The sequence below is a fragment of the Pipistrellus kuhlii genome, unplaced genomic scaffold (genome assembly GCF_014108245.1).
Source record: "Pipistrellus kuhlii isolate mPipKuh1 unplaced genomic scaffold, mPipKuh1.p scaffold_m20_p_1, whole genome shotgun sequence".
In the NCBI taxonomy this organism is placed as follows: domain Eukaryota; kingdom Metazoa; phylum Chordata; class Mammalia; order Chiroptera; family Vespertilionidae; genus Pipistrellus; species Pipistrellus kuhlii.
In genome coordinates this window covers 33,902,294-33,926,360 of record NW_023425404.1, presented here as the reverse complement: position 1 = coordinate 33,926,360, position 24,067 = coordinate 33,902,294, and the positions used below count along the sequence as shown (strand labels likewise).

The window sequence follows — 24,067 nt, the reverse complement described above, 5'->3', positions numbered from 1 at the left end:
GGTTAGACCTGACTTTTAGTATCTGCGTAGCAAAGGATCTGCCAGATTGACGTCTTGGGTGGGGCGGGGAAGGGAGCTGTGACCAATAAAGGATTGAAGCAGTGGTGGGAGAATGTTTTTAAAGAAATGGACTCCTACCGTACTTCTTGTCCTACCCCTTGTCATCTTTCAGAGATTCTTCCTACATCAGCACTCACAGACCCACTCCGTCCTCTTTAACCACTGCTCAGCATTGCATCGTATGGCTGCGCCTCCATTTATTTCCCAACCCTCTCTTGATGGACTCTTGGGTTGGTTCCCTTTCTTTGCCATAGTTACACACAATACTGAAACCAACATCCCTGCACATTTTCTTTGCCTGCTATTATTTAGCACTGCTATTATTACTGTGGTGTATATTCTTAGGAATGGAGTTGTTGAGCATAAAGTATATGAACATTTTTTAAAAGCCTGCACTTTTTTTTTTTTTTTAAAGATGAACTCAGTATCATTTTGCCAAGTCTTATCAGGCCTTGTTTTGAACGAATACAAGGATGAATCAGCCACCGTACTGTCCTGAAATGTTCACGGTCCGGCAGGCATGAGAACAGGGGTAGCAGTGGAACGGGGGTGATAGATGCAGAACAGTCAGCCTGGGGAGGCCAGGGCTGGCCCATGACGCTGGGAGCCCCGGGAGAGAGCAGCATTTTGGATCTGGGGCAATCAGGGCGGCCTCCACAGGGGGCCTCGCCTTTGCACTGGGGTCTCAGAGCACTTTTTAGAACCCCTGCCCATTGAATTCTCACGACAGCCTTTGCATTAGGTATTATTATTATTGTTAGGTAGTATTATTATCTCCACCTTACAGATGAGGAAACAGCCCTGGAAAATGAAAACCTTTTCCAGCCCCTGTGCTTCCCCATCATTTCCCCCTCTGTCCCTGCCTCCCATCCCCACTCCCTCCCTCCACTTCCCACCCTGACCCGTGCTGGCTGGGTTGGCAGAACTCTGAGTGTGGGCACTGCCTATGAACACTGCCTCGGCTAGGAGACCACACAAAGCTGCTTCGCTCCCCAAGCCAAGAATGCCAGGTCATCCCACCCCTTCTCCAGGCAAAACCTCTTTTGTTTCTTTACTTTTTTAATTTTTATAGAATAGAGAAAAGGGTTAGAACACACTATACTATGGCAGGTATTAACGCCCTAATGGGTATGAGGTAAGGTGACAGACAACCCATTCCATCTAGGAGCTGGGAAGCCTATGTTTCTGATCTGGGCACTGCGGGGGGTGGGCACTGGCGACCCTCAGTTAGTGAATCAAGACCAGCAGATTCTCTGAGAACTCTAGCACACCGGGACAATAGCTGTCAAGATGTAACTCTAGCCCCGGGCAAAACCTCGTTTAGAAATTAGGCCTTCACAAAATTTTTTGAGGGGGAAGGGAGGGGGTTAAGCATTTGCCATGTTCTGCAGTTTTTAAAAAATGTACATTACTCTAACAGGAACCCATAGTCAATTCCCAAACTTTCTGTCTTTTTCCTCTGGTATATCTAGAAAGGTCGGAGGCAGTTAACCGCACATTTACTCACGTCCCCGCTGCATCCCTCCCTCCCCCGCCCGCCCTCACGCACCACGCCCCGGCCTGGCATTCTAGGACCTCCACCCGCACTGTGGGGAGCCGGCAGCAGGAGGCCCGGATGGAGGGCCCACGCGATGCAGAGCAGACAAGCGCCCGCTGCCCCGCGATGTGCCTGCTTCTTCCCCTCGGGCCGAGCCAGCCTCAGGGCAGACCACAGCCCGCACCCGCAGCCCCGCCTTCTTCGCGCCCCTCCGGCTTACGTCACAGCCATGACGATGCGGGGCACAGACTTCGTGTGCGCACACCCGCGGGAATTACGGTATTTAGGGCAGCTCTTCGCTGCTCTGGCTCCCCCGCGTGTCGATAACAGGAACTGCAGCCGGGACAAAACCCGCCCCGCCCGCTCCCGGCCGAGTATCTGGAGGAGGCTCAGCGCCCACCCTCCGGTCTGCACCAGAGGACCTGCTGGCGCTGTTTCTGAGACTTTCTCCCAAATCGCTTTTCTTCCCGGCGAGAGGGTCCGCCCCTAGAGCCGGGTTGCCCCGACGGAGGCTGGTCTGAGAGATGTCCTCGGGTCTCACCGGTGGTACGACCCCAATCTGGGCCCAGCGGGTGCAGCACCTTAGGGACCACTGGGTTCACTTTGAAGAGAGGCACATCCGGATCCCACTTGCAACTCTCACCTGCTTGCAGCGTGCCCCTGGTCGAGTCATTTACTTCTCAACTTCGCCTCTGTAAATGGAGCTTAGATTTCCTGGCACTGGGCCCCAGGCAGTGCCAGTGGCAGATAGGAGCAGAAGGATAATGATCACCACCATATTGGGGCATTCACTGCATGCTGGGGAATGCCCTAGACATTTTGAAATGACCTTGTTAAAAAATTGAGGGAAGAAAATGAGATTTAGTGATTTGCCCAGAGTCACACAGCTAGAGGATGGCAGAGCTGGGACTAAGACGCAGGAAGACATGGGCACACAAGTGCTGGGGAGGCTTGTGAATTTGGGGGGTGTCCAGAGACCTGAAAATAATCCAGCCCTGCCCTTTTGGGTTGTTAACCAATGCTTTCTTCTTCTGATAGATTACTCATCCCATTTTAGTATAGTTCTTCCATAGGAAGGAGCCTAAAAGACCATCCAGGCCTATTTCCTTAAGAAAAAGGGCAAAGCCCAGCCGGTGTGGCTCAGTGGTTGAGCATGAACCTATGAATGATTCAATTCCTGGTCAGGGCACTTACCTGAATTGCAGGCTCAATCCCAGTGTGGGGCATGCAGGAGGCAGCCAATCAGTGATTTTCTCTCATCATGGATGGGTTTTTTTCTCTCTCTCCTTCCCCGTTGTTCTCTGAAATAAATAAAAATATACTTTAAAAGGAAAAAAGAGAGAGAGACTTGTCCAGGGCCACACAGCTTGTCCTGTTGTTCCCCCATCTCCCTCCCCTCGCCTTTGGGTGAACAGTTCTGCGAAGTGATGCTCCTTCCCACTAACAGTCAAATTGCCCACTCACCTCTCCGGGGGCTGCCCATGGGCCACTCCTGACCCACTTGGCCAGAACCTCTGCCCCCACACCTGTTCCCTCCTCTAGGCACACCAGCCTTCTTCCCTCACAGAGCTGATGCTCTAAGCAGAGAGACAAGTGCAGCTTCTGACTCCCTAGTGCCGGCACAAGACCAGCAACTATTTACCACTGTTTGCATGTGTGTGTATGTGTGTGCTTGTTGGGGAGGGGGCAGCAAAAGGAATGCTCAGAGACCGAGTTGTCTTTGCCAGCAATTTACTTAAGCACAAGTTTGCTGTAAGAATTCTAATGATTTCAGCCGAAACCGGTTTGGCTCAATGGATAGAGCGTCGGCTTGGGGACTGAAGGGTCCCGGGTTCGATTCCAGTCAAAGGCATGTACCTTGGTTGGGGGCATATCCCCAGTAGGGGGTGTGCAAGAGGCAGCTGATGGATGACTCTCTCTCATCGATGTTTCTAACTCTCTATCTCTCTCCCTTTCTCTCTGCACAAAATCAATAAAATATATTAAAAAAAAGAAAAAGAAAAAAAGAATTCTAATGATTTCATAAGGCAAAGCACACAGGATACTATCTCATAATAAGCCAAATACAAAAATAACATACTCCAAACAAATGACAAATTGATCACACTGTATGTTCCAGACAAGGGGAGATGAAAGAATAAAGTCCAGATTTAATATGAGGTGTGCCTTTTTTTTACCAGCAGGCACTGGATAGACCAACGAGAGCTGATTTCCCGCTGCCAGTGCCTAAAGTAAAAGTTCTCTGTTGCTAGAGCACGTTGCTAGGGAGTGAGATGCTGCTGGTTGTGGTGGGTGAGCTGGCCTCTCTCACTGGGCAGCCCTATGGCTTGTTACCACTGCCTCTTGTCTGAGCAGGACAGGAGAGAATGCCCCAAAGGCCTGTAGGGAATTTTTAGGTTAAAACTCAAATAGTCCTCACAAACTGTCAATATTTATAGTGTGAATGTTCCGTTGCCATGGTTACTTCTAACCACTTTCTTATCGATGAGTCTTATCAGTGACAACAGATGATGACATCCTGGCATCACTTCATATTTGTATCAAAGCAATTTTTTCTCTTGGTCATAAACGAGTCGATTAAAACAACTTCACTTAAGTCATAAACAAGTGGATTCAAAATCATATTAAACCTGTGTACAACTGTGTGTATCTTTTTCTTTTGTTAGGAAGGGGCTAGCATAGCATATAGCAAGTGATTCCCAATGGCATTCTTGAGCAGGTGAATTATAGCTATTTTTTCCCTTGCCTGTATTTTAAATTTTCTTTGATAACCAACAGACATTACTTTATTAATAAAACAAGAAATTCTCTTTAGCTCTGGCTTCTGTGGCTCAGTTGGTTGGAGCGACATCCTGTGCACCAGAAGGTTGCGGGTTCAGTTCTGGTCAGGGCACTTACCTAGTTTGTGGGTTCAATCCCCAGTAGGGGCGCAACTGCTGGATGTAGTTCTCTCACGTCCATGTTTCTCTCTCCCTCTTTCCCTTCCTCTCTTTCTAAGATCAATTAAAAAAAAACCTCTCTTAAGAAAAAGGTCAACAATCATAAAGGAAAGTGAGCTAGAGATAAGAACAGATTGTTCTCAGAAAAAATAAAAGTGGTTCATAAACATAGAAAAAGATAACCAACTTTGCCTGTAATGATAGGATGCAAATTAAAATTACACTGAGCTTAACATTTCTTGCCTATCAGATTGGCAAAATTCCAAGTTTGAGAGTGTATTCTGTTGGAAAATCTGAGAGAAATAGGCTCTCTCATACACTGCTTGCTGATGGGGGTTGAAAATAGTGTAGAGCCGGGACCAGTTTGGCTCAGTGGATAGAGGGTCGGCCTGCGGACTGAAAGGTCCCGGGTTCGATTCTTGGCAAGGGCATGTACCTTGGTTGCGGGCACATCCCCAGAAGGGGGTGTGCAAGAGGCAGCTGATCCATGATTCTCTCTCATCGATGTTTCTAACTCTCTATCTCTCTCTTCCTCTCTGTGAAAAATCAATAAAATATATTAAAAAAAAAAAGAAAGAAAGAAAATAGTGTAGAACATGTGGATGGGATTTGGCAACAGCTAGTAAAATCATTTGTGCACTTACCCTTTGACCCAGAAATCCATCTCTAAGAATATACCCCATAGGTCTGCACTGGCAAAAATACCAAATGGCTCAGTGGATAGAGCGTCAGCTTGTGGACTGAAGGGTCTCTGGTTTGACCCGGGTCTAGGGCACATGTCCAGGTTGCAGTTTTGATCCCCAGTAGGCGGCGTGCAGGAGGCAGCCAATCAGTGATTCTCTCATCATTGATGTTTCTATCTCACTTTCTCTCTCCCTTCTTACTATGCACCCAAAGGCCACCGGGTTAATCTCACCATGACATACCAGACTTGGAACTAGCACCTACCTCAGCCCTGAGGGGCAGAGTCAGATGGGTCTGAGCTCAGCTTTAAGATACTGAGCAGAAACTATAGCTTCGGGCTAAGAAATTCTGCAGGTTGCAGATGCTTAACAGAACCATGGCCATGTTTTAAGGGTCCATCCTAAGAGCTGACAATTAGCTAACTAGGACATGCTCTGTATTTCATCTCCTGGCCCTGACACAAAACTGACAAGCGTTTCCACATGAACCTGCATCAGGGAGAAAAGCAATGGTAATGGAAGAAAGTGGGAGGTGATTCTGCAGTGGGAAGTGTTGCTGCCACCACCCTTTTTAGAGTTTTTCTTGTCCGTTTGTTCTTGTGGTAAATGGAAGAATGCGGTATGTCAAGAACAACAACAAGCTGAAACCAATTTGGCTCAGTGGATGGAGCGTCAGCCTGCGGAATGAAGGGTCCCGGGTTAGATTCCAGTCAAGGGCATGTACCTTGGTTGCGGGCACATCCCCAGTAGGGGGTGTGCAGGAGGCAGCTGATTGATGACTCTCTCTCATCGATGTTTCTAACTCTCTATCTCTCTCCCTTCTTCTTTGTAAAATAATCAATAAAAATATTTTTTAAAAAAGAAAGAAAAAAGAACAACAACAACATGGCTGTTGTAATAAAAATGCAATTTTCACCCTAGCTGGTTTGGCACAGTGGATAGGGCATAGGCCTGAGGACTGAACGATCCTGGGTTTGATTCTGGTCAAGGCACATACCCGGGTTGTGGGCTCGATCCCCACTCGGGGGCATTCAGGAGGCAGCTGATCAATAATTATCTCTCACCATTGATGTTTCTATATCTCCCTCTCCCTTCCTCTCTGAAATCATATAAAAATATGAAATACATATAAAAAATGCAACTTTTCCACCCTGCCTAGGGCATCATGTAAAATTGAGGTTTTGACTATGGTTTCTTGTGCCCGTTGTTCATGACTGTGCACCCCAGAGTATAAGGCACCCCAATTTGAGATGCCCAGAACCAGGGCATCTCAGAAGGGAGAGCAGGCAGAATGTACTGCAGCCCTGAGCAGAGACTCCCCCGACTCTCAGCGAGTGGCCCTGGGACTCTGAGGGAGTTCCCACCAAGTGAGAACAACATAAGGTGACAAGGACCACCACGGACTGTGTCCTGACACGGGCATGTGCCCATCTCCCGGCAGGGGATGCACAGAAGCAGGCATCCCAGCCAGGCCCTCAGAGAGAGCAGTATGGCTTATGTGTGGTGTTTGAATTGGCCACATACTGGCTGTGGGACCTCATGCCTGAGGCTCCTAGGTCTGGTGACTATCTGTGAGCAGCAGATTTCCCAGAAAAGAGGCTGATAACAGCATTCACCTCGCAGGGCAGGGGGTGGGGAAGAGGGAACAGTGCCTGAGATAATGCTAATGCAGGACTGACACCGTGGCTGCTCCACAGCTGGCGCTCAATGAATGAAGACCAGTGCAAGAGGTTCGATCTGCTTATGGAAGATAGCGAAATAAAAGCCTGTAAAAAAATGGGCTTGGGCCGAAACCGGTTTGGCTCAGTGGTGGAGCGTCGGTCTGCGGACTGAGGGGTCCCGGGTTCGATTCCGGTCAGGGGCATGTGCGTTGATTGCGGGCACATCCCTGGTCGGGGGTGTGCAGGAGGCGGCTGGTCGATGTTTCTCTCTCATCGACGTTTCTGACTCTCTATCTCCCTCCCTTCCTCTCTGTAAAAATCAATAAAATATATATTTTAAAAAATGGGCTTGGGGGAAGTGGTGTGGACAGCCTAGAGCAGCGCTTCTCCTACTTTAATGTAAACAGGTATCACCAGGGATCTTGTTGAAACCGGTGTGGCTCGGTGGTTGAGGGTCGACCGATGAATCTATGCCTGGGTTGCAGGCTTGATCCCAGTATGGGGCATGCAGGAGGCAGCTGATCAATGATTCTCTCTCTCTCCCTCTCCCTTCCTTTCTGAGATTAGTAAAAATCTATTAAAAAAAATGCAGGTTCTGATTCAGCAGGACGGGGCTGGGCTGGGATGCTACCTTCCCAAGAGAATGCCACTCAAGTAGCAAAGGAGCATGAAATCAACTAGGCAGAGCACAAAACACAAGTCAGTTCTGTTTTGTTAAAAAACAAAACAAAACCCTGGCCGGTTTGGCTCAGTGGGTAGAGCGTCAGCCTGCAGACTCAAGGGTCCCAGGTTCAATTCCAGTCAAGGGCATGTACCTTGGTTGCGGGCACATCCCCAGTAGGGAGTGTGCAGGAGGCAGCTCATCGATGTTTCTCTCTTATTCATGTTTCTAATTCTCTATTTTTCTCCCTTTCTCTGTAAAGAATCAATAAAACATGTTAAAAACAAAAACAAAAAACAGCCCTCTAATTTCTCAAGATATGAAGTGAGAACAACGAAAAGCCTGGGGGCCATCTTGTGGAGAAGCCTGCCACCACGTTGGGGCCTCACCTCCTCTCCAGGGACCTGGGAGAGGTCACTGCTGGTCCACCAGGGGCGCCAGGCGGGCCACGCGCAGACCCTCCCCAGCCCCGGGGCTTCACGGGTGAAGAGGAGGAGGAGGAGTGGGTTTTAGTCACAGTCCGCTGGGCACAATTGCCCTCATCGCTGCCAGGCTTTTTAGAACCATCCCCATCCCCAGGCCGCCCCCACCAGCAGGGACAGGCTGGGACAGCCCCTCACTCCCCCACCATTCGGCTTTATCCAGCTTCCTCGTTGCTGAAACCTCATTCTCATTTGAACGTGTATTTTCCTGTCCGTGAATAAATCGGACCACCTTTTCCCCTATGCTTGCTGGGTGTGGTAAGAGCCTGCCCGGAGGCCTGGCACACACCTCTGGGCGTGAAGGCTGGGACAGACCCAGGGGAGGGAGGCCTGGGCAGCCAGGGGGCCCCGCCCCTCCCCGAAGGGGTGGTGGGCCAGGGCCCGGGAGCCAAGAGAAGGACCAGCAGCCAGGTCTGGGGTAGGGGGTGGGGGATGGGGAGCGGGGGGCGGAGAGAGGCTGCAGAGCGGAGCTCACATCAACCCCAAGGGCCGAGGCTGGTGGTAGGGGTGGGAGAGGGGAGAAGAGGAGGAAGCGGGGAGGGTCAAGGGGGCGGCTGCCGCCTGCACCTGGACGGTCCCCGCTCCGGCTCCGCGCCCCTCCCTCCCCTCCCGCCGGCTCCGGGGCTGCGGCGGGCGGGCGGGCGCCGGGCGGGCTGCAGCGGCGGCGGCATGGAGGAGCACCTGCCCGGGGAGACCGACGGCCGTGAGTCCGCGCTGCGAGGCCGGGGCGGGGCGGGCATTGGACCAGAGCATCCCCCCCACCCCCCGCACCCCGCACCCCGCACTCCCCGGGGCGACCCCGCTGGGACTGGCTCGGTGCACGCGTCCCTCGCTGCCTCGGGCTCCTTTGTGGCGCCCTCGGGCCGGCCAAGGGGCCCTGGCCGCGAGCCGGGGCATCAGCTCGCAGCGAGCTGGCGATGCCATCCCTGGCCGAGGACCGACTTCGCGCGCCCGGAGCGACCGGCGCGCTCCCTGGTCCTCAGGGCGGCGCTGGGGGAGGGACCTGGCGCCGTCTCCATCTCTGCAGCAGGAGAGCTGGGGCTCAGGCTGGTTAAGGAAGAGGCCGCGGCCACCGTCAGTGAATGGACAGGCTGAAGGCCCAGCTCCCCAGCATGCCCCGGGGCGGGGAGAGCGGTGACCACATCAGATGGGGAAACTGAGACCCAGAGGAGAGGAGCTATGGTGTGCCCAGTGCCAGGGCCTCAAGGCCAGGGAGCAGCAACCATGGGGGCATCCGCTGGGAGAGGGGAGAGAAGGAGGGTGCCAGCCAGCGTCCTCAAGGGGATGGGTGTGGGGGAGGGGCTCCATCAAGGTGCCATTTCAAAGGGTACAGGGTTCTGCCTGGGTCAGAGGATCACCTGATCAGGACCTTTGCAGTGTGCAGCAAGATGCAGGGGGGAGTGTGGGGTGGAGTTCTGGGCAGAGGCTCAGGGGTTGGAGTGCGGTGTGTATTAGATGTGGCCACAAAGAGGATGCATGGAAGAGAGGAGACTCAGTTTGACCTGGGCTCTGCAGGGTCAGCTCGCTCCCATTTGGACTCCTGGCTGTTTGCCAACACAAACCAGCCCACAGCCCCGAGGCGTCAGCTAAGAGAAAGGGAGTCAGAGCTGGAAGGGATCTCTCCAGTTCACTTTCTCTTGACCCTCCTGCCACGTTGCAGCTGAAGAAACAGACTCCCTGGGGCAGGACTAGCCCAGGATCCTGCTGTGGAAAGGCGGAGTGAGCACTAGAACCCCGGCTTCTCTAAGCTCACACCTGCAGCGCCAGCTCCTCCCCCAAGCCCGGGCCGTGCTTTACAGCCAAGGGGTTAAGGAAGGAAAAGCCGGGGAGCCAGTGTGAAGACCCGCGTGGTTCAGGGTTCGGGATCTGGAGAAGGGGCCGCATGCAAATGAAAGAGACGAGACAAGAAACAATAATTTGGAAATTGGGGGGCCAGGCGGGAGCCTAAGCCAAGAAGTAGAACTTCGTTTGGGCTCCGGCCTTGCCATCCTGTTATTCAATTTGAGATACACCTATAGCCCTTAGGCAGGTGATTCCAGTAAGAGACAGACTATCTTATCAGTAAGGATTTACACACTGTCCAGTGGGGAAGTTGCTTCAGCTACCTATTGTCTCCGCTAAACAGTGGGCGCATAGCTCTGGCCTTTGCCGGGAGTCACGGGTCCCCAGCCTTCTGGGCTTGTTGTCCACACTTCTCTGCCAGTGAGGACACCTGGCGGCTTCCCACAGCCAGTGCTCCCTGGAGACGTTTGAGGTCTGAGCGGGGCTCTTCCGGAAGGGCCTCCTCACTATAGGAAGGGCAGGCCCTTCGGAATGGGGAGGAGGGAGCCATCCAGGTGGCCCTCTCTTAGAAGGTGGTGTTTTCTCCATCCCCTGAAGCACGGACTGGAAGCTACCTTCTCCTGGGCTTCTTCCCTCTCACTTACCTGGGCTCAGGGCCTGGTTTTCCACGGGGCTAATGAGTCTTAGCTGAGGCGGTACCTAGGTCACAGGCCCCCGAAGAGCCTTAATGATCTGTGGGTTTCTCATTCATCTAACAAATATATGCCAGGGCCCAAATTTTAAAAATTACAGTGCCCTAACTGGTTTGGCTCAGTGGCTAGAGCATCGACCTGCGGACTGAAGGGTCCCAGGTTCGATTCTGATCAAGGGCATATGTCCTGGTTGAGGTCTTGATCCCCAGTAGGGGGCATGCAAGAGGCAGCCAATCAATGATTGTCTTTCACATTGACATTTCTATCTTCCTCTCCCTTTCTGAAATCAACAAAAAATATATATATTTTAAAAATTACACACACACACACATACATGCCAGGGCCTGAATTTGGGGATATGGTAATTGACAAATCAGACAAAAATCTCTCCCATATGGGGCTTATCTTATAATGGGGGAAGCAGACTATAAACTTAAATATGTGAAGTAGCATTTGCCCATGGTGAGAGGTGTTATGGAGAAAAGCAATGCAGGGAGGTGGGTAGGGAGGGCACTCTCCTTGGTTGGGGCTTCCCTGGCTTCCCCGGCTCACTTCCAGGTCTCTGTCCACCAGAATTTATTTTATTAAATGTATTGGGGTGACATTGGTCAGCATGAACATACAGGTTTCAGGTGTGGGTTTCTATGTTACAACATCTGTATATTGTACCATGTGCCCACCAACCCACAAATCTCCTGTCACTGCCACCAGAATTTAATCTCTGATCTTTTACCTTGGAGGAATGATAGTGCTGACAATGGTGGCACTACTTACCAGCCATGCTAGAGGCTTCTTATATCTTATATCTAGTCATTACAATAGCCCTGGAGGGCAGCTTATGTCTCCATTTGGAATATGATGAAGCTGAGGCACAGGATAATGAGGTAACTAAGTCATACAGCTAGACAGTGACTCAGCCAGAGCTGACTGCCTTCGGGCAGCTACTCTGAGGTCCACAGGTTGTATCTGGGAGGCACCGGAAGGCCTAAGACCCTCTCCCACTTCTGGGAAGCCATGTGGAGTTTATCAGGCAAACCAAGCTGATGACAGGCCTGTCTGTCACCTCAATGCATCGCCGGCCACCTGTCCCTAGACAGAGCCTGGGCTTGGACATTCACACTGGACCGTACATGCAGGATGTACGTACGCATGGCAGCAATAAAACCACAAGATTACCTCTTGTGAGGCGAACGTGATAACCACTACACTATGGAAACTGCCAAGATTACCTCTTGTAATGGCTCCTCAAAGGGCCAGAAAGTATTTGTGTGTCCAAGCATTTCTGGAGGAGGGACAGGCGTCTCTTAGTCTGGGGATCATTAGTGTCACTGATGGAAGCAGAGTTTTGTGGGCCCCTCCCTGTGCCCCGCTTTGGGCCTGCTGTGAGCTGCAAGGGGATTGGGAGGGCCCAGTGTGGCCAGGGCTCCCAAGGAGCTCGAGGTTCAGCCACAAGCAATCAGGACAATAGCAGCATGGGGTCACCAGGCCTGATCCCTCCTGACTTGGCCACTAACCCTCTGAGTCCACCGCTGCCCATGCAGGGGCCTGGCAGGGGAGCTCTGAGGTTCTCTCCAGTGTGGCCGGCACGGAAAGAGAGATGATCCGATTCTTCGAGTAGAGGGGCTTGGGACTGAGAAATAAAAGAGATAAGGCACAGAGACAGAAGGAAAAAGCTGGAACTGGGTGGACCGCTGCCCTCTTCTGATGGAGAGACAGTGACCCAGCAGGTTTATTTTATACCCTCAGATACCAGGAAGTTTCACCAAAAGTCAAGACAAAGGAGATTATTTGCATTCTTGCATTCCTGGTGCTTGACTGGATTTACATATCAAAACTCACCCACTGACACCTGGGCAAAGATTAGAGCCAGTGCTGAGAACAATGTCTGCCTTTTTGGCAAAGCGCGTCCCCAGGGCGTGGCCTTGCCAACTGCCACTGGGTTCAGCTGACAATAATTAAAGAATGCCCATGTGCCTTCCCAGGCGCGCTCTACACTCTAGTTTAGGGGTGTCGAACTCAATCAGAGAAGGGGCCAAAATCTAAAATCCAGCCTAAATCGCGGGCCGAATGGTTTACTGAACAGTCATAAACTGTCATTGTGATGGAAACGCAGCGGAGTGCAGTGACGACAGCGCGGTGCGGGCCACATTGCAAGGCCTGGCGGGACGGATTTGGCCCGCGGGCCTTGTGTTTGACACATGTGCTCTAGTTAGTCTGAGACTGTCTGAGGTAGAGGTGCATGATGAGGGTGAGAGGTGTGCACAGAGGCCACAGAGAAGGCCCCCTCGCTGGGAGAGGAGAGAAGGGGTGGAAGGATGAAGACAGAGAAGCCAGGTGAGCATGCAGGCCTCTGCAGGGCCTGACGCAGCACAGGACTCAGTAGCTCCTGGCTGCTTTCCATACTGAGCTGTGGAAAAGGCATATGGACTCCAAGGGGAATGAATTCCATTCCCTTCTTTTTAAAGTATATTTTATTGATTATTTTTACAGAGAGGAAAAGAGAGAGGGATAGAGAGTTAGAAACATCAATGAGAGAGAATCATGGATCAGCTGCCTCTTGCACACACCCCCTCTGGGGATGTGCCCGCAACCCAGGTACATGCCGTTGACCAGGAATTGAACCCGGGACCCTTCAGTCCACAGGCCGATGCTCTATTCACTGAGCCAGACCGGTTTCAGCCCTTTCCCTTCTTAAGAGCAGCTCTGGGGGAGCAGACAGGAAGCCTGGTGAAGGGGCACCTCTAATGGGTGAGGGGCACACGCCTCGCTCTGTGGATGGTCTTGCCCACGGTCTCCCATGTCCAGAGTCCTGGCCGTGTGGACCTGTGGTGACTTAGAAGGAAACGCAAGCTGTCTGGGGACATCGCCACATAGGAATGGAGGAGAGGCGCCCCCTCCGCCCTCCATTCCTTTGGAAGACCCCAGCCCAGAAAACACTCAGGGCCGGGGAGGGGCTGTCCACTGCGCCTTGGGATGCCGGGTGGGGTCCCCCACTCTCACCCCACTCCCCTTCTTCTCTCCGCAGTGCTTCCTCTGGAGAGGCAGCTCCACGAGGCTGCCCGCAGGAACAACGTGGGGAGGATGAAGGAGCTGATCAGGAGCAGAGTCAATGTCAGGGCCAGAAACCACGTGGGTAACAGGCTCCTCCCGCTGCGGAGGGATGGGGACAGCGTGGCGGGGACGCCGCCCCCAGGAGGGAGGACTTAGGGAGTGTGTATCCGCATCTGCATTTGCAGGGTGTCCACATTGTCTCAGGGTCTCTGAGGCCTCACCCGAGGTCAGGGTCAGGATTCTGAGCCAGACAGGTAATTCCAGAGCTTACACTCTTATAAGCTACTAGAAGCTTACGAAATGCATGAAATGTGTGCAAGGGGCTCAGCCCTCAGCCACGCTTCATCCGGAAGGATGTCCGGAAGGATGTCTGGAAGGTTGTCCAGCTGTCCGGTCTAATTAGCATATTACGCTTTTATTAGTACAGGCACTGAGAAGACCCATCTGAAAGGCATACCTGACTCCAAGGAAGGTCAGGAGTCAGAGGCTGACGGATAGGCAGACGAGCTGAACCTGGAGGGACAAAGGTGGGGTGATGCCTGAGGTTTGAGACCAAGAGCGACCAGACCAAGAGAGGCTGAGCATGCACGAGTCAGCCGTGTAGCTCGGTTCTCTGAGGGCCTCTGTGCCCCCTGAATGTCAGGTTGCTGTGGGCCCCTGCTGCCCTCAGGGACTCAGACCAGGCTGGGAGAGCAGACATGAAGCCTGGGGGACGGGGCACCGCTAACGGGTGAGGGGCACACACCTGGCTCTGAGGGCTGCAGGTGAGGTGGCCCTCAGCCCTGCCGGCGGAGAGGACAGAGGGCAAAGCCTCTCCTTCTGGTGAGGACACTGAGGACAGGCCTCAGCACCACCTGGGGAGCACCTCCTGCCTCAGGGCTCTGGGTGTCGGGAGCATCTCAGAGGAGATGCCAGCTTGGGTGCTAGTCAGTGGATGCCGTCAGGCTGGGTGCAGGATTTCTGACTGCAGCAGAGGCTGCTCTGTCTGGTATGACACGACAAGGGTATGACCTGGGTCCTCAGAGCCTTCCTGGGACTCAGTAATAGTAACAGAGTTTCTGAGGTTTTCATCCACCTGTTTCCTGGGATCCTCACTCACCCAGAGAGAGGGGAGGGGGAAAGAAAGTATTAATCCTGTTCATATGTTGAAGCAGGCACAGACGGGGCAGCAAGTAACCTCAGGTCACACAGGAAGTTATTGATGACTGGAGCCTTGGTCTCAACTCCTAGACAAGCACTAGCAAGGATGCGTGGATTTTTGGATGATAGGATGCTAATGCCTGACTTATTCATTCATTCACTCATTCATTCATTCACTCACTCATTCATTCAATCAATGAGTATTTATTAAGGGCTTACTACTCTGTGCCAGCTCTGTGCTGGGTGCTAGGGACAGAGCAGAACCCATGATACAGCCCTCTTGGAGCTGATAGTCTAGTGGGGGAGGACTGACATTAAACTGACTATCGCAAGCAATTCATCCCACGGTGAGAAGTTGAGCTCCATGGGGATGAGAGGGGTCTGCCCACCTGAGGGGTCAGGGAAGGCTTCTTGAGGAAGAGGTGTTTTTAGGAGCCAGTGAAGAAGGACAGTGTTCCAGGCAGAGACACCACTCTGAGAATTAGTGGTTCTCTCATTGTCTCCCCATAAGCAGAAAACTATGGAGGGACACTGGCTTCCACCAGGCCTGCTCAGCGGGCCAGATACCATCATAAACTGCCACGGTGGTGTGAGAACCAGGTGGGGGGTCAGGCGCCCTCAGACCCATTCTGTGGGGCAGAGGGGACAGAACTCAGGCCCTCAGGGGCCCTCAGGGACTTGAAGGGAAACCACAGGCCACAGGGGGAGGGTGGGGAGGCTGGCATTTCTGAGAAGCAGGGGTAGGCAGGGCCAGGCCATGCGGTTTGTCCCCAGAGCAGCGGGGAGCCGTGGAGAGGTGCAGGTGGGGGACAGAGGGATCTGGTTGTTGTGTTTTACTACGTGCCTTCCAGCTGCTGCCTTGTGGAGGCGGGAGCGGCCAGGATGCCGCTGGGGCCCCAGTCACTGGTCCCCAGAGCCGGCAAAGGCCTCCCAGGCTGTAGACCAGCTTCCTGGCCTGGTGGCGGGTAGAGGGTGGTGGTGGGGGGTGGGCCAGGCAGCCCGCCAGTGCCTCACAGGACCCCTCCCTCCGGCAGGTGGACAGGGTGGCCCTGCATTGGGCTGCAGGCGCGGGGCATGAGCAGGCTGTGCGGCTGCTCCTGGAGCATGAGGCTGCCGTGGACGATGAGGACGCGGTACGGGACCCCATTGGAGGCGTGCCTGTCTGTCTGTCTGCCTGTCTGTCTGTCTGCCTGTCTGTCTGTCTGCCTGTCTGTCTGTCTGTCTGCCTGCCTGTCTGTCTGTCTCAGGGTGGGGAAGCCCACTCTGGATCCATGAGCAGCTGCCATTGCCAAGGTTACCGTGGATATGCAGGTGCACAGGTGCAGAGTGGGCAGGCAGCCTGAGCTTTTAGGGGCTGTGACACTGCAGTGGCCCCATTTGCCCCCCGTTGAGCCATAAAGGTCTCTCCATTTCCGAGGGCCTTTCAGCTCTCAGAGAGCCTTTCAGTTCCTGCGGACACATACCACGTGGGCAAGGAGAGAGATGGCCTGCCAAACAGATAACTGATTGGGTCAGTGAAGACCCCAGAAGGCAGGCCTCTCTTGGTATGCCACAGGGCGCTGTCCTGTCTAATCCTTAGACCGACAGCTTGCACAGAGACTAGCAAATTGGCAAGCAGCACGTTGCTGAGCACTGGAGAGTAGCAGGGTCACAAAGTTAGCTCTACAGGTTTGTGGGAAGGGCTGATTCCCACGATGACATTTGACAGGGACACATTTAAGAGTCTAAATTTAAATATTGGCCTGGTTGGTGTGGCTCGGTTGACCGTTTGACCCATGTAACAAGAGGTCACCGGTCCCGTTCCTGGTTAGGGCACATGCCTGTGTTGTGGACTCAATCCCCAGCAGGGGACGTGCAAGAGGCAGTTGACTGATATTTCTATCTCTTCCTCTCCCTTCCTCTATAAAAATCAATAAACACACACACACACACACACACACACACACAAACAAACAAAAAGCCCACCTGTATTTGGAAAGAGTATATTCTGAGATTGGCTCCTTCCAAATTTTTGTGTTAAAAGGGTCCTTCTTTATGAAATGATGGTGACAGTAGACGGCAGCTGTTTTATTTAGCAACCTCTCCTATCCTGACAGTTTGCAATAATGTATCAGCCTCTGTTTTTTAAAAATGTCCTGGACTTCATTTATTTTTATTTATTGATTTTTAAATATATTTTATTGATTTTTTACAGAGAGGAAGGGAGAAAGATAGAGAGCTAGAAAGGTCGATGAGAGAGAAACATTGACCAGCTGCCTCTTGCACACCCCCTACTGGGGATGTGCCCGCAACCAAGGTACATGCCCCTGACCAGAATCGAACCTGGGACCTTTCAGTCCGCAGACCGATGCTCTACCACTGAGCCAAACCGGTTTCGGCATGTCCTGAACTTTAAATTCCTAAAGCTGGGAGCTCCTTGGCCTGGGTGGCACTTTTGGTTTATTATGGTTGTGTGACTTTGCAAAGCAGCCACACCTCCTCATTCTCCCCTCCTCCCGTGTCCTCTCCCCTAGTTTGGGATGAATGCACTTCTCCTGTCTGCCTGGTTTGGCCACTTACAGATTCTTCAGATCCTGGTTAACTCGGGGGCCAAGATCCACTGTGAGAACAAGGTAAGGCCTCACCTGGCAGCCCCTGTCCCCCCACTCCCCACCCCCGTCCCCTGTCCCCTGACCCACCTGCACAGGTATACCCCACCTCTGACACCTGCCCTGTCGCTGCTCCCTCTGGTCCCACATACCTGCCTCTGCCTGCCCCAGTTTGCCTCCTGAAAACCCAGCTGAGCTCAACCCGGTGAAACTGGGGCCCTCGCTGCTCCCACTGGTGCTTGGAAAAGGGCCAGAGGTGCCTCTTGCATCAACATTGAACTCCTCTTTCTTCTGATCCCCTCATCCTTTACCACTCTGGATGCTGTGACTGACCAGAGGCTGGTCAGAGCAGTACCGGTGAGGGACTCTGTGGCCTCCTGGTGCATTGGTTGTGCCCTAAGGGGTCTGGAAAAAGGGAAGTTACCCTGACATTCTAAAAGTATGTTATCATGTTATCGTAGATACAAAAAGACTGTAGGCTCAGTTAAGGTCAAAGTTGATATTTGTCAGGCTAGATACAGGCCTAAGACATGACTACCCATTATAAATGGCCTTTAATTTCAGACCACGCTTTGTGGTTACTGAAAGATGAGACAGAGGGCGAAAACCAGGACTACAGGCTTTAGTGGAGGAGAAGGACCCCTGCCGGGCTGTCTCGAAGGGGAAAGTAGCAGCACATACAGGGGTGAAGGTGCCTTTTGAGGGGAGGAACGGGAAGGGATATGGCTTAGGGTACTTGGCACTCGCTGATTGGTGGTTTCCTATAAGGCACATGATTAGGCACTTAGGTACTTAGGAATCAGGGACTTAGGGTTTTTGGCAGGTGCTGATTGGTGGTTCAATGCACAGTCCATATAAGGTGCGCAGGAATGTCCAGGCCGCTGGTGCAGTTTACGTCATATTCCCATACTCCGTCCATCAGTTGCGGGAAGGGAGGATCCATCAGTTCCTTTAGGCTCTGAGTTTGCAAGGTCACCATGCCGACCTTCCCTGAGCTTGTCAGGTTAGCAGGTGGCCCCTTTTCATCCAGAACAGGGTCAGGCCCCGGACAAAGGAGCATCTTGTTCTTGTGGAGTTTGGGGCCCAGCACGTGGATGTGTTGTGGTTCACCAACGGGAAGCTCTCCGAAGCCCCTCCTTTGGGGTCTTTGTGGATTCATTACACAGACATGAGTGATGCAATCCGTGGCTATTGGTGCTGACTCAACCTTTGGTCCTCTCCATTCCTGCATGTCAGGGGTGAGACAAAGGTTCATCCTTCTAATCCAGATTGGTTCCCCAGGCAACCAGGCCCCAACCTTACATTAGGGGCTTTTGCAGTTACCTCATTAACGTAATAAAAGACACCTTTATCGCTTTTAGCACTTAGGAAATTTGAAAGCTCTGCTCAGTGGATAGAGCTGCGGACTGACGAGTCCCAGGTTCAATTCCGGTCAAGGGCATGTACCTTGGTGGCGGGCACATCCCTAGTGGGGGGTGTGCAGGAGGCAGCTGATCGATGTTTCTCTCTCCCTTCCTCTCTGTAAAAAAATCAATTATATATATATATGAAGAGGGATAAAGACAAAATATATATTTCTAATTACTAGTATAAACTGCGATATCACTTTTCATCAGTTATTAAAGTAGAGACGGCCAGGTTTCTTCACTGTAAGATTGTTGGCATTTTCCCCTTTCTGTAGTCTGTTGTTGGGAACTCTTTGTGGCTTTAATTTTGCATTTCAGTAACAACTAAGGATGTCAGATATCTTTTCACGAGCTTATTTGCCATCCATATACTTTGATGTCCAAATTATTTTATAATTGTGTTGTTTAATTTCTCACTGGTGAGTTTTTAGAGTTCTTTATACATTTTGGATGCCTTTAAAAATAAATTACAGGCATTAGTGTACTTCCTTTAAATACTTCAGCATACGTATTATTAACTAGGGTTCAATTTCCTTACCTACAAGGAAATACACAAACCTTAAATTTATACTCTCTGCGATTTGACAAACGCCACTCCTGTATAACCCAAACCCCTGTCAAGCTGTAAAGCGTTGTTGTTCTGTTGACTGTTATAACCCGTTGATTGCTGCGATCTATTGGAAAAGCAGTGCTTTACACACTCTCGCTGCAACAGAAGGCCAGGGCGGAGGCTCTGGGCTGCAAACACAGCGTTTGCAAACCTCCCTCCCTTACGTGGCTCGTGGTGCCAGGAGACCTTCCTCACCGCGTGGGAGAAGGGTCTCCGCCCCACACTGCAGGGACCGCCCGGCTTGTTTCAGGACGGCCTGACCTTGCTGCACTGCGCAGCCCAGAAGGGCCACGTGCCGGTGCTGGCGTTCATAATGGAAGACCTGGAGGACGTGGCCCTGGACCATGCTGACAAGGTGAGGGTGGCAGCAAGCCTGTCCTCTCCACGGGGCCCGGGGCTCCTGGGGCCACTCGCGCCCGGTCCTCAGGTGTGTCCGTGGAGCTCTGGCTGGTGCAGACTGGGCCCCGTCACAGGGAGCTGCTGGCCTAGAAGGGACATGAGGGCACACGTGAGCAAGACCAGCAGAAAGGTGGTCAGTTCCATCAGAGAGGCTCTGATAAGGACGAGACATGTGAGAGAGGGAAGCCCCTGCTTCCTGCTTCCTGGAGGAGGTGGCATTTGGTGGAGGAACTGGATTCTGTCAATACCATTGGGCAGCAGGGGGCTGTCCCAAACAGAGGAGAGCATCCTAGAGAGTGAGAGGTGGAGAGGGGCCTTTGTGTCTGAGTGCAGGTGGGTCAGAGAATTGGGAGCGAGGGCCAGAGGGTTGGGGTCCCTCATGAAGATCTCAGCCCTCAGCCTCAGGACTCTGTCCCTTATTCAATAGGCGGCAGGGAGCCAGAGGAGGGTTTCAGTGGGGGAGGGAACCCCCAGAGGGGTCTTGTTGGGAAGTTGGGTGTGTGGGCCAGGAGAGGGGAGAGTATCTGAGTCAGGAGAAGCCACGGTGAGCCCAGCGTGGCTGGGGAAAGAGAACCCGGGTGGGCAGAACTTAAAAGCTCACTCTCCTCTCCTCCTGGCAGCTGGGAAGGACAGCATTTCACCTGGCTGCTGCACACGGGCAGCTGGAGGCTCTGGACTTCCTGGTGGGCTCTGGCTGTGACCACAGCGTCAAAGACAAGGTACTGTGACCGCAGGTCCCGGGTGCTGGGCTCCAGAGGGGTGGGCGCTGGCAGCTCATCTGGGCCTGTTTCTGACTCTAACCTGCTGGAGGGGCAGGAGCCCAAAGACCAGAGAGTGAACGATGTCCACCCCGCAGGCATTTTTTGAGCCCACACACACTCTCTGGGCTAACTCTGTGCTACAGGTGAGGGGCACAGAGATGCCCAAGACAGTTTCTTACTCAAGGACCTCAGTGCCACCATCCTAGTAAAGAGCTACAATCTAATATGGGGAGTTAGGATGGCAAATCGGATTGGCTGGCAGTGTTGCCCAGAGTGGATATGAGCGGACTGTGATTCCATTGGGAACATCTGTTGTTGGGGCTGTGGGAAGAGTCAGGGGGGTGGTAGCCACCCTCCTGTGGTCATTTGCTTTCTTTGTGGTTCAGTAAGCTACAACGATTATGGCAAAAGTAGGGTGAGAGCACTGAGGAGGGAGCACTTCACAAATCTGAGGACTGAGGGATGGGGACGGGAAGGACTACCCTGCAAATGAATCATACCAATGGACCACTGCAAATCATTAGGCAAATACACTGAGAGGCCAGGTTATGATGATCTCTGATTATGATGATAATCTGGCCACTCAGTGTATATCCCATATAATAAAAAGCTAATATGCAGATTGTCCCCTTAACCAGGAGTTCGACCAGCAGGCCGGCCGGCCAACTGCCCATGTCCCATCCCCGGCCACCACCCATGCACAAATTCATGCACTGAGCCTCTCTCTCTTACACACACACACACACACACACACACACACACACACACACTGAGTGGCCAGATTATTATGCGTTCAGAGATCATAATAATCTGGCCACTCAGTGTATGTCGCAGCAGATTTTAAACAATGCTTTTAACAAAGAGATGAACTCCGTTTTTAATGCTCTGATTAACGTGCTTGGTCGGAATAGGAGTGCTATTTCTGTGCTAGGGACTGAGGGCTCACAGACAAATACCTTGCAGGGTCTTAGAACTGGAAGGCATCTTCATTGGGGACCAGTTCAGCCCTCTCACTTCACAGACGTGGAAACTGAGAGCCAGGGAGGGGATTGCTTTAGCCCGGGTCACACAGCAAGGCCAAGGCCAAGCTGGGTTTGAAGCCAGCATCCTGACGCCTAGCCTGTGCTCCTCCTCTCACTAGGCTGCCTCCTGGGGCACTGGGTCCTCAGGTCTGCACCGAATTCATCTGTCTGCATTCATCCTCTTGGGATGAAAAGACTGCGTGGGGCCTGAGAATCAGATTAGGCTGCTTTCCTTCATTTTGGAAACATGGCTGGAGGTGGCTGTGTTCTGTGCCAGGCACTGAGCCTGGAAGCAGGGTTACAGAGAAGGGGAAGGACAGCCCCTGCCGGGACACGTCACTCCGGAGGCAAAAAGATTGCATTTGGGGCCCAGGAGAGCAAGAGCACCAAAACCAGAGAACGAGAAAAGGCCAGCTTTAAAAAATATATATTTTTGCTGATTTCAAGAGGAAGGGAGAGATAGAAACATCAATAATGAGACAGAATCATTGACTGGCTGCCTCCCGCATGCCCCCTGCTACGGATCAGCTCGAAACCCGGGGCATATGCCCTGACCAGAAATAGAACAGTGACCTCCTGGTTCATAGGTCAATACTCAACCGCTGAGTTATGCCAGCCCGACTAGCCCAGCTTTGATGAACTTGCTCAGAAGCCTGCAATCAGAAATTCTAGAGAGAAGCATTAAAATTGCACACCCCTGTGAAGTTCTGTGTGCTCAGATGAGGAATATTTTCATTTTGTATTTCATCCGGGAGGGCAGCCAAGAGAGCTTTGCAAGGCCCTGGGCTACTGAAGGTCTGACTCCTGCTGTCCCACCTGTCAGACTACACAATGACGTGACGATGATAGCACACGTGTGCCACAGGTGCTGTGATGGTAGAGAGGCTTTGAGCATCCAGAGGAAGTGATTAATTCCACTGGTACATCGAGGAGATGTTGATAGGGCCTCCCAGAGGTGGAGAGGTTGGGCATTCCCACTGCAGGGGGCAGAGGTCACTGGGCCCCAGGCCTAGCCTCCATCGCTGGCTCTCCTGCCTCGGAGCCCCCTGCCCTGCCCAGGCCGAATTCAAGTGTCCTTGTAGTGGTCCCTGCCACCTTCGGCTTCAAAGGGCAGGATGTGGCTATTTATACCCCAGAAGGAAGAAGAAAGCCCTGCCCTGCTAGCTGGGGCCCCTTGTCCATTCGTTTGCATTTCTTTGATCAAGGAGACTTAACCCCATGGCCACATTCCCACAGTCTGATCCTTGTGCAGAGAGCTGACTAGGCTGCAGAGAGGTGGGAGAGAAGCAGAACAAAGCTGTTGGGATTTTTAAACTTGTTTTTTGTTTATGAATATGCTATAACTGTCATCATAAAAGACGTAAACGTTTCGCCTTTGTTCCCATAAGATAGGTATCACTGTTTTATGTACGGGTGGATTTATAATAGGGGGCGGGGCCTGTTTTCAACTCTTTTAAGTGCTGCTTTGGCTTTGGTGTATTATATGTTCACATCCTCATGAGCCCTGGGAAGATCTGTGCCTGAATGGGAATGTCCACCCTCATGGAGGCAACGGGACAGGCCAGCGCGAGGAAGGAGCCTGAGTGAGGGGCCCCTGTGACTGGTTCAGCGAGATGTGGCCTTTGGGGTGTGAGGAATGGCCAAGGCTACATCTTCCCTTCTGGATGCTTCCGTGGTCCCTTAGCGGTCCTTGCCCTGGTCTTCCCTCTGGGGTTCCTCTTCAGGGATCAATTCCAGCTGTCCTCCTCTGCTGGGGCCCTCACACCCCTTCCAGCTGTCCGTCGTAATGAGAGTCCTTTAAGGATAACCCGAGCTGGCTGCCTTCGTGGAACTTCTAATACAAAGAACACTGTGCCTTCCGCCCACCACATGGAGCTTCTTGGTTCTGTCACTGTCACCTTGGGACTTCTCATGTGAGGCAGTGTAAGGCCTGAAAGACCCCCGGTCCAAAGGATGAGCGGCGACCCCAAATCAAACGCAGAGCCCGAGTCTTGATGCAAAGAGCAGGAGGTTTATTCCAAGCGCTGCGCAGGGACCCACAAGCAGCAGTCCAGAAAAAGACTGCCGCTTGAGAGCCCTGAACAGAGGTTAGTTACAAGCTTTTATAGGCAGAAACCACACCCAGGTGGCCTGGGGAAATTGGCCTGGGGAAATGCAAACATAAGGTTGAGATTGCAATCTCTTGGCCGTTTCCCGGGCAGTTAGAAACAGGCCTGACCTTACATTCCCTCCTCTTCTCAGGACTGAGTTTCAACCCTGGAACTCATATTCTGTTTCCCCTTGCCCAGTTACGATACAGGGCCCGAGGGTTAGAAGTAATCAAAGGCCCCATGAGGTGGAGATTAGGGTGGTGAGCCACGGGGAACGATTAAACCAATTTTCAAACCACCCCTGTTGAGCTTCTCTATCTCTTTGCCTCCTGTCTAGTCTCTCTCTCAGTTTGGCCATAGAGTCCTTCACCATGCCTGAATGATCTATAAAAACAACACTCCTCTTTCAAAGCTGCACACAGGCCACCGTCCTTACTACCTCAGACAGCGAGGTCAGGGATAGTGATGGATTGTTCAATGGCTCGTATTGCCACTCTGAGCCC

The 24,067-nt window shown here is 52.4% G+C and overlaps 1 protein-coding gene and 1 non-coding gene across 3 annotated transcripts in view; one reads left to right on the top strand and one right to left on the bottom strand.

Moving 5' to 3' along the window:
* Positions 1–1,237: 1,237 nt before the first annotated feature.
* On the bottom strand, positions 1,238–1,369 carry LOC118710399. Its single transcript, XR_004985398.1, has one exon. It is a non-coding gene; the product is annotated as a small nucleolar RNA SNORA3/SNORA45 family (small nucleolar RNA).
* A 7,257-nt stretch (positions 1,370–8,626) lies between these two features.
* Positions 8,627–24,067, top strand: part of ANKDD1A (ankyrin repeat and death domain containing 1A) — a 36,914-nt gene continuing 21,473 nt past the window's right edge. For both annotated transcript variants that reach the window (XM_036438996.2, XM_036438987.2), the window contains exons 1-6: positions 8,627–8,726; positions 13,523–13,626; positions 15,723–15,821; positions 17,202–17,300; positions 19,543–19,647; positions 20,312–20,410. In XM_036438996.2, the coding sequence (XP_036294889.1) occupies positions 8,693–8,726; positions 13,523–13,626; positions 15,723–15,821; positions 17,202–17,300; positions 19,543–19,647; positions 20,312–20,410 (540 nt within the window). In that variant the 5' untranslated portion in view covers positions 8,627–8,692. The remainder of the gene's footprint in view (positions 8,727–13,522; positions 13,627–15,722; positions 15,822–17,201; positions 17,301–19,542; positions 19,648–20,311; positions 20,411–24,067) is intronic.